Genomic DNA, 9890 nt, shown 5'->3' on the forward strand with positions numbered 1-9890 from the left:
TTCAATCACTGATATCCTTTCTTCCACTTGATCGAATCGGCTATTGAAGCTTTTGCATGTGTCCTGAAGTTCTTGTGCCATGGTTTTCGGCTCCATCAGGCCATTTAAAGTCTTCTCTACGCTGTTTATTCTAGTTAGCTATTCGTCTAACCTTTTTTCAAGGTTTTTAGCTTGCTTGTGATGGGTTAGAACATCCTCCTTTAGCTCGTAGAAGTTTGTTATTACCGACCTTCTGAAGCCTGCATCCGTCAACTTGTCATTTTCTGTCCAGTTTTGTTCCATTGCTGGCAAGGAGCTGCAGTCCTTTGGAGAAGAGGCACTCTGGTTTTTGGAATTTTCAGCTTTTCTGCTCTGGTTTCTCCCCATCTTTGTGGTTTTATCCACCTTTGGTCTTTTATGTTGGTGACCTACAGATGGGGTTTTGATGTGGATGTCCTTTTTGTTGATGTTGATGCTATTCCTTTCTGTTTGTTAGTTTTCCTTCTAAGTCAGGCCCCTCAGCTGCAGGTCTGTTGTAGTTTGCTGGAGGTCCACTCCAGACCCTGTTTGCCTGCGTCTCACCAGCGGAGGCTGCAGAACAGTAAATATTGCAGAACAGCCAATATTGCTGCCTGATCCTTCCTCTGGAATCTTTGTCCCATAGGGTCACCTATCTGTTTGAGGTGTCTGTCAGCCTCTACTGGGAGATGTCTCCCAGTCAGTCTACATGGGGGTCAGGGACCCACTTGAGGAGGCAGTCTGTCCATTTTCTGAGCTTGAACACCATGCCGGGAGAACCACTGCTCTCTTCAGAGCTGTCGGTCAGGGACATTTAGGGCTGCAGAAGTTTTCTGTTGCCTTTTGTTCAGCTGTGCCCTGCTCACAGAGTTTGAGTCTATAGAGGCAGTAGGCCTTGCTGAGCTGTGGTGGGCTCCGCCAGTTCAAGCTTCCTGGCTGTTTTGTTTACCTACTCAAGCCTCAGCAATGGCAGACACCCCTCCGCCTGCCAGGCTGCAGCCTCGCAGGTCAATCTCAGACTGCTATGCTAGCAGTGAGCAAGGCTCCTTGAGCATGGCACTCACCAAGCCAGGCACAGGACGGAATCTCCTGGTCTGCTGGTTGCTAAGACCTTGGGCAAAGTGCAGTATTTGGGCAGGAGTATACTGTTTTTCCAGGTACAGTCTGTCACAGCTTCCCTTGGCTAGGAAAGGGAAATCCCCTCATCCCATGCACTTCATGGGTGAGGGGCACCCTGCCCTGCTTCAGCTCGCCCTCTGTGGGCTGAACCCACTGTCCAACCAGTCCCATTGAGATGAACCAGATACCTCAGTTGGAAATGCAGAGATCACCTGTCTTCTGTGTTGATCTCGCTGGGAGCTGCAGACTGGAGCTTGTCCTGTTTGGCCATCTTGGAAGTGACCACAAAATCTAAACTTCTATATGTTAAAAAATTTTAAGGGCAAAATGACAAAGATGTAAAATATTTGCACTAAGATCGCAAATAATTAATTAACATCTCTAGAATATAAAGTGCTTATATGTACCAATAAGGAAAAAATTACTTTCTCAATAGAAAAATGAGCAAAGTCCATTTGACAAATAGATAATTCACTGAAAAAGAAATTCAAGTGGCTTATAAAATCCACGAGAAAACAGCTTTCCTTATTAATTGTCAAAGAAACATGAATCTGTGCATAACAGTGTTTATTCACGTGTGACTTTTATATAAGAAACAAAGTTGGGACAACTTACATGTCCAGTATAAAAGGATAGTTGAAACTGTCTGGTTTGTCTATTTGGAGGAATATTATAGAGCCATGGAAAGAGTCAGATTTTAGAAGAATAATGACATGGACAAATGCTCACAATGCAATGTGAAGAGGAAAAAGGTGCACAGAAAACTATGCTATCATGATCTCATCTTTTTTTTAAAAGCCTGTTTTACTGAGAAAATAGACTTTTGACAGCAAAACTTGATCTGAACTGACATGAAGCTATCCACTTCCTGTTACTTTTGTAGGCAAAAAAAAAAAAAAAACAAAACCCAACAACCTGATTTGTTAAAAGCTTTCAGAATAAAGCAAAATATCATATTAAGATTCTAAAGTAGGAGCTATCTTTAGTACAATGTATTTTGCCTGAATCAAATCAATAGACCTTATTTTAATATAAGTAAATGACAGGTTTTGAAGATAGATCTTTTTAAGTATAAGAGTGTGCTATATAAAGGTACCATATGTCTACTTTAATTCTGTGTATTAGAAGAACTAAGCTTTAGATTCAAATATATATACTATATATACTGTCCTACTTATTTCACAAGTAATATTTAATGGAAATTATTTTCCAGTTTAATGAACATTATTCTGCAAGAAATCTAAATCCTCTGTCATCAGAGCAAGAGATTGGTAAGTTGTTTGAAGTTTGCTACCTTTAAAAACATGTTAACTCATTAGTACAGTATTTAGTTTCTCTAACTTATTTTCTTAGGTGCTCATTTTATTCTTAGAAATTACTGTTATTTCTGCACTACTCACTGATATTCTTTTCTTTCTTTTTTCAAGCAATTAGCTTTTCTTACTACTCTATTAAAACTTACTCTCTCCAAGGTTATTGACCTCCCAATTATCAAACATTATGGATATCTTTTATTTATTATCATATTAAGACTCTGTGCAACATTTGATATAGTTGGTTAGTTCCATCTTTTTTCTGTAATTTTTGGATTTCCTTTTCTCTCTTTGATACTTTTTATTGGATATTCTTCATTTTTCCTTTGATTGATTAATTCATTCAACATACTAATATAAATGTGTATGTATATTATATTTTATATCAGGTATGCTTTGGGGCTCTGGTGACAGTGGACAAGAATGAAAAATTCTCATATGGTGTATGTTCTAGTGGGATAAACTGAAAATAGACAAATAAATCAATGTATAATTTATCAGATAGTACACTAAACAACAGTTGTTATGGGCTTGAATAGTCAGACTCACATATTATGATTTTAAATCTAATATTACCTTTATGTTATAGAATGATACAAGATAAGAGATAATGGTAGGTACAGCATCCTTGTTTCATTGAGAGGATCACCAACTACCCAAGTAATACACCTTCTTTTACCACTGCCACCCAAGGAACATGTCAGGCTGCTATGGACAAAAGGCATGTTGCATGTAGGTCACCTTGAAACACGAGAGCTGTAACTTCAATTTCACACCAGTCTTGTGTATTATTCTAGTCATGAGGCCCAAGGCCTGTATGCTAACTCATAGCTCCTCTAATTCAGGTGCAGTCTCACACAGCAGACTAGATAGATAAAAAATCCTGGGTTTACCTTAATTCTGTGAAAACAGTGCTGTGGGAAGTCAGGCTCCAAAGTCATTTTCCAGGTGGGCCCGAATCTTCCCAGGCTTGATGTTAATTTTTTACTTATTGTTGGTGATAAATACTACGCAGCAAAGTAATGTAGAGTAAGGGAAATAGGGAATACTTGGATTGGGAAGGTGATTGCTGTATTGCAAGGGAGTCAGGAAAGGCATCACTAGAAGTCAACATTGAGCAGAAGGAGATGCATATACAAGCTACTGGGGAAAGTGTTCCAAGCAAAGGGCAAAAAGGTCTTGAAATGGGAACATATTCAGTATGTTCGTTGAAAATTAGTTAAATTGGTATGATTTATGGAATAAGGAAGGAGAGACTGGTGGGAGATTAAATCCAAGAGGTGGATGGAGAGCAAATCATGTGGGACCTGTAGATCATTAAGGACTTAGGGGCTTTTTTCTGAGTGAAATGGGAAGCCTCTGGAAGGTTTTAAGTAAAGGACTGAAATGATCTGACAGGTTTTAAAAGAATTATTCTGGCTGCTATGTGGAGAACAGACTGTATGGAAACAAGGGCAAAAGCAGGGAAAGGTCAGGAAGCTATAAAATGATACAAAGTGAGAATTGATGAGTAGTAGTAGAAGTGGTGAGAACATGTCAGATTTTGGTTACAAAGTTTTCTGAAGATAGAGCTGGAAGAATTTGCTTATGGACTGGATATAAGGATTGAGAGAGAGAAACAAAGATTGTGCCATGTTTTGACATGAATAACTTGGAATGGAGTTGCCATTTATAGAAATATGGAAGGCTGTAAGAGTAATTTGAGATTGAGGAGCCAGGGGTTTCATTTAGGAAGTGTTTTAATTGAAAAGCCTATTTATTAGATACGTAAGTGAAAGTAAAGTAGGAAATTGTACATATGAATTTGGAATTCAATGAGATGGACACACAGATTTTTGAATTTTTATAAATGGTATTTAATGCTATGAGATCAGAATGAATCTACCAATTGTATTTATTAAATGTCTACCATCTAAAAATTTAAATCTATTTACATCCTCTTTTTTTTTTTGAGACAGAGTTTCGCTCTTGTTGCCCAGGCTGGGGTGCAATGGCACCATCTGGGCTCACGGCAACCTCCGCCTCCTGGGTTCAAGCAATTCTCCTGCCTCAGCCTCCCAAGTAGCTGGGATTACAGGCGCCCACCACCATGCCCAGCTAATTTTTTGTATTTTTAGTAGAGACGGGGTTTCACTATGTTGGCCAGGCTGGTCTCAAATTCCTGACCTCAGGCGATTCACCCACCTCAGCCTCCCAAAGTGCTGGGATCACAGGCGTGAGCCACCGCACCCAGCCCACATCCTCTTTTTTGACATTCTCTTTCATTTGACACTCATTCACTTCAATGTTTTCAAATATAATACATACAGATAATGACCAAATTTATATCTTGCTGCACTGACTTCTAAACTCTAGGACCTTATTTCTGATTGTACAGTTTAAATTTCTTTAGACATCTTTTGACATTAAAAACTCAGTGTAGATGAAATTAAACTTGCTCTCTTTTTGACGTCCCTGATGGTATCTCCATTATTCTGGCTTTTAAGGTTTGGAGCATAGTAACAATTTTAACTTCTTGTGACTGTGACTACATTCAACTAGTCATCAAGTTTTATCAGTTCTCTCTCTTAAATATTTATTTTTATTTTCTATTTTCATTGAAACCATTATATTTCAGAGTCTTACTGTTCACCTGGACTGTTACAATAACATCCTAATTGGTGTTTTCCATTTTTCAGCTTACCTATAGATCACAGCTTAATTAATCTTCAGTGCCCATAATGTTGGCCATGTCACTGCCCTAATCAGATACCTTCAGTGACTCCCCCACTGACTATCAAATTATGCTTCTACTTTTCTAATTTAGCTCCAACTACCTGTTTCGTTTTTTATTGGCATATAGTTGTACATATTTATGGGGTCCATGTGATATTTTGATACGTGCATACAATGTGTAATGATCAAATCAGGGTAATTGGAATATCCATCACCTCAGACGTTTATCATTTCTTTGTGTGGGGAACATTCCAAATCTTCTCTTCTAGCTATGTCAAAATACACTATAAATTCTTGTAAACCATACTACTACTCTAGAACTTATTCTTAAATTCTATACTAGAACTTATTCCTTCTATCTAACTGTATTTTTATACTCATTAACCAGTCTCTATTCATCCCCCAACATACCTTTTAAGGCTTTTATCTTATAAGAGTAACCTGTGCTTTGACTAGACTCTGGAACTCAGTGTGTCTCAAGTATGCCCACACTTTCTTACCTGCTTTTTACTTCTTGCAATCCCCAACTTCTATCTCTTTCTATCTTTTGAGATAGAATTCTCTTCCATAAAACCTTTTATTTATCCCCTCAATCTTCTTTTTCAAAAAGATCTCTCCCTCTCTTTTCTGAATATCTCTTCTTTTTTATACTTTTTAGCATTCTACCATCATTATTTATAAATAGATATAAAATCTCCTTTAGATCACGGGTTTTTTGAGGGCAGGGATTTTAAAATGTACCTTTGAATTCCCCATAGCACCTATAATGCTGCCTTGCACAGTAATGTGTTCTTTTATTTACAGTGATCATATGAGTTTTATGAAGACTTCATATGAACTTCTTGTGAAATTAAAAACAAAATCAAATTCATTTATTCAAAGGGAAATTCAAGATTTTAGTTCTTTTTGGATCTGTGTTTACATTATACCTGTTTTTCTTTAAGTCATATGGCTGTGTACTGAGAAATACACATAGTCAAAAAAATAAAGTGAGAAAGGGAGAGGGGAAGAACACAAGTATCTTGTAGTCAGTCTGTCCATCTATCCATCTGTCTGTCCATCCATCCCTCCATCCACCCATCTTATGCTGGTTGACTTGGTTCTATTTAGGGTAAAATAATTGAGATGTTTAAAAATAAAAATAAAGTTATTAAATATATGAAATTTAAAAAATATATGAAACATTCAAAGTGATACAAAGTAAATTATTTTGCTTAATATGCTATTTGATTAATTCTATATAAAAATAGATATTAAAAAAACTTGTTTCAAGTACATATTTCATTACTATAGATTTAAAATTATTTAATGATAATTAATTTTAAATTAGAATTAGGATGTTGAAAATATATTTGTATATTTATAATTTTATTAATAAGTAACATAATAAGTGAAAAACAGTATTTTTCCTTAATGGCAGTTCTGGGCTTCATCAACCAGAGCTACATTTAAAGCTTATTTTAAAAATTCCTTTTAGAACTCTTTTTAATGTTCTGTCAGTTTCCTTGAACAATGCTACAAACAGTATATTGTAGTGACTCAATAAATAATAGTTGAATAAGTTTAACTTATACAGTATCTCTCAGATTCAGCATTTTTTCCTCCATTACCATAGCTATGATTGTAGATAAGGTCAACATTTCATTATGTCTTCACTGGACAATAGACTTTTATTTTATTTTGGTTAGTCCCACTTCTAGACTCTCCTGTTTCAGCCTTTATACCTATTCTCTCCTGAGTAATACTTACAAAGCAGTTCAAATCATGTCATATCTCTGCTTGAAAATCTTCAATGAATTCTTGTTATCTACTAAATAAAGTCCAGATTCCATAGTGGGATATTCAGCAATCTTTCCAAGGCTCATCTTCATTAATTTCCACTTAATACATCTTTATTATTTCTCACTGCTCCTGCTAAGCTGAATAGATTTCTGTTACTCTAATGCATCCTATGCATCTCTGTTTCTGTGCCTCTGTATCATTCTCTTCATTTGAGGTGTTTTATTCTACTTTTTACTTTTTATACTAGTTCTTTATACACTAGAGTTCAAATTACTTGAAGATAGGGTTTAAGTTTGAGTCTGTTTTAACCTTCATAGTACCAAGGACAATGCCTTGCACTTAAGAGGAATACAGTTAGATACCTGTATTCCTGTGTAACACTGATTCAGTGTTACCATATTTATTGTATGCAGTATGCTATAATTCAGTAGGTTATAAAAATTTTATATAAGATGAAGAGCATGATACTGTAATGTTTATCTTCCTTAGGAAACTTATTTGAGAAGCCAGAAGGAGAAGATGGCTTTACATTTTCTTTTCCATCAGACACTTCAACTCATACATTTGGAGCTGGAAAAGATGATTTTAGTTTTCCATTTTCATTTGGACAGGGTCAAAATTCAATACCTTCTTCTTCTTTAAAAGGTTTTTCATCTTCCTCACAAAATACAACACAGTTTACTTTTTTTTGAGCTAGTCATTAATTCCTTAAATTATTTTACTGTTCTGTGTTCATGAGGGCATAAATTTACATTATTGCTTAAAACATGAAGACTGCTTTCTTTTGTTGATTAAAGAAGTAATTGTTTGATTATATTTATTGAAATATTGAAATACTGAATATTTTGGATTTTGTGTGTGCTGTTAACTAATCATTATTTATTTTGGTTTTGATTTTGTGAGCCGTGGTCCGGTAGAACTTTTATTAATCTTAATAGAATTTGATGCTTTTTTCATTACTCTTTATTTTAAATATTAAGCCTGCTTCTCCTTGGAACCTAAGGTTTTTTTCTGGAAGTATTGTTGATACTTTGATAAGAACAAGAACTGCAGTAGTAACTCCAGAGTTAGTGCTGAAGTGTACTTTAGCTACCAAAAATTTCTTTTAAAATTATTGGGTATCACTTCTGCTTCACTATGTAGTATACAGAGTGGTACTGTAATAATAATTTCAAACAATTTATGTTAATAACAAAATCTGTGTTATTTTCTTCTAATATAACACATGGTACAATTCTAATTTTATGAGTTATGCTAATGCTTTCAATGGCTAAAAATTAAATGTGAAGGGCAAGAGTAATTTCTGAAAATTGGATTGTTGTATCAGTGGTGATCCTGTTAATTTTTTTTTTGCTTAAATATTTTTTGAAGAACATTTAAAATTTTGTCTCCTTCAATAACAAAAATTTCATCTTTATGTTTTGTGTTCAGTATTTCTCAATTAATTATATAGCTTAAGTGAAGATATTTAAGATTTGATGAACTTCTATAAACATTTTGCTCAATATCATTGTATTTTGTGCTCTGTAAATTAGCTGTATTGAGTTACCAAATAATAAAGTGTTTGACTCCATATTTTGATATGACTGTTGATGGATTTTTAAACCTAACCCCTTCTTTTCTCATTCTGCCCCACATTTGGCCAAGCTGATCAGAAAGCCTGGTTGCTCCCTCCTTTGGTGCCAGTAGGAAGTTCAAACCACACATGGGAGCCCCCACCCAGCCCACCCCCTAACTACCATAGAAACCCAAAGCCAGTCTTCTTTCTCTACTTCTCAAGCTATTTTTCAGTTCAGCTTAGGAGGCCTGCCCCGCTTTCCCCAGAAGGCCTTAATATACGACTAGAAAAATCTTTTCATGCCTTATTGGGATGTGTGGCATCATCAGTTTCAATATGCAAATCAAATTTTGGGTAAGAGTCTATACTGCTTCTTCAGGGTGTCTACAAATTATCACAGTTGTATTACATTAAGCTGTCTCAAAGACTTAAAAAGAAGGGCAATCTAATTAGTGATAGACTTTAAGAAAATTTTAGACTCTGTTAAAAAAAACCCATCAAACCTTCAACAACTGCTTAAAAGATGAAAATTTCAGTTAAAAAACTGGATTTTTTTTTTCTTTTTTTAACAGGTATTTATCTTATTGACTCTATGATTAAATTAATTGGTAGTTTTTATATAATAAAGGCATTGGCTATACATGAGACAGGAGAAAAAGTTATAATTTGTTTATTTATTGAGAAATTCAAAACTAGTTTTAGCCTTGAATGATTCAGTGATTCCATGATTTATTTTTACTTTAATGTCTAGCACACTAGTATGGTTAGATTTATCATGTATCAATAAGTGATACGAACTAAGTATTTTAAAAGTATCTACCTTGCACATGGCATTTTGACAGCATATAAAAGGCTAGAACACAGACGTGGTCCTGTACTCTAGGAACTTATAACTTGGTTGAGTAGACAAAACTTGAGAAATAACAGAAGCACCTTATAATAACGATTATAACTATAATATAATAACTATATTATAACTATAATAATATAACTAATATAATAATATTATTATAACTATAATACTATAATAACTATATTATAACTATAATAACAACTATATTATAGCAGTAATATAACTATATTATAGCTATAATAATATAATAACTATATTATTATAATGTGACTTTTGTTATAGAAGAGACCAAGTGTTTTAAGAATGAGGGGAAAAAGGGTCATCATGAGCTAGAAAACCTGGGAAGGATTCACCGAAGAGGTAAAATTGAATTAGCACTTTACAGGTATGTAGATTGTAAAATTTTCAAGTGTAAGATTGATGCTTTTTTAGCCTTTCGTGTTTTAATTACCTAACTAGTTGCTAGTCTTTAGTAGGATTGCATTAAACAATTATTGAATTAATAGAATTTAACTGAATTGGTAAAGGAGACAGAGCTTTCTAGATAAGGGCA

General features: G+C 34.7%; 1 protein-coding gene across 6 annotated transcripts in view; it reads left to right on the forward strand.

Moving 5' to 3' along the window:
• Positions 1-8260, forward strand: part of C8H14orf39 (chromosome 8 C14orf39 homolog) — a 47983-nt gene extending 39723 nt beyond the window's left edge. For 5 of the 6 annotated variants that reach the window (XM_055287798.1, XM_055287797.2, XM_055287796.2 and 2 more), the window contains 2 exons: positions 2330-2387; positions 7416-8260. In XM_055287798.1, coding sequence (XP_055143773.1) covers positions 2330-2387; positions 7416-7618 — 261 coding nt within the window. In that variant the 3' untranslated portion in view covers positions 7619-8260. Of the gene's footprint in view, positions 1-2329; positions 2388-3018; positions 3123-7415 lie in introns of those variants that run through there. The other variant, XM_055287799.2, reaches the window with a different exon arrangement.
• Positions 8261-9890: the final 1630 nt, after the last annotated feature.

This window comes from Symphalangus syndactylus, chromosome 8 (assembly GCF_028878055.3).
Source record: "Symphalangus syndactylus isolate Jambi chromosome 8, NHGRI_mSymSyn1-v2.1_pri, whole genome shotgun sequence".
Taxonomy (NCBI): Eukaryota; Metazoa; Chordata; class Mammalia; order Primates; family Hylobatidae; genus Symphalangus; species Symphalangus syndactylus.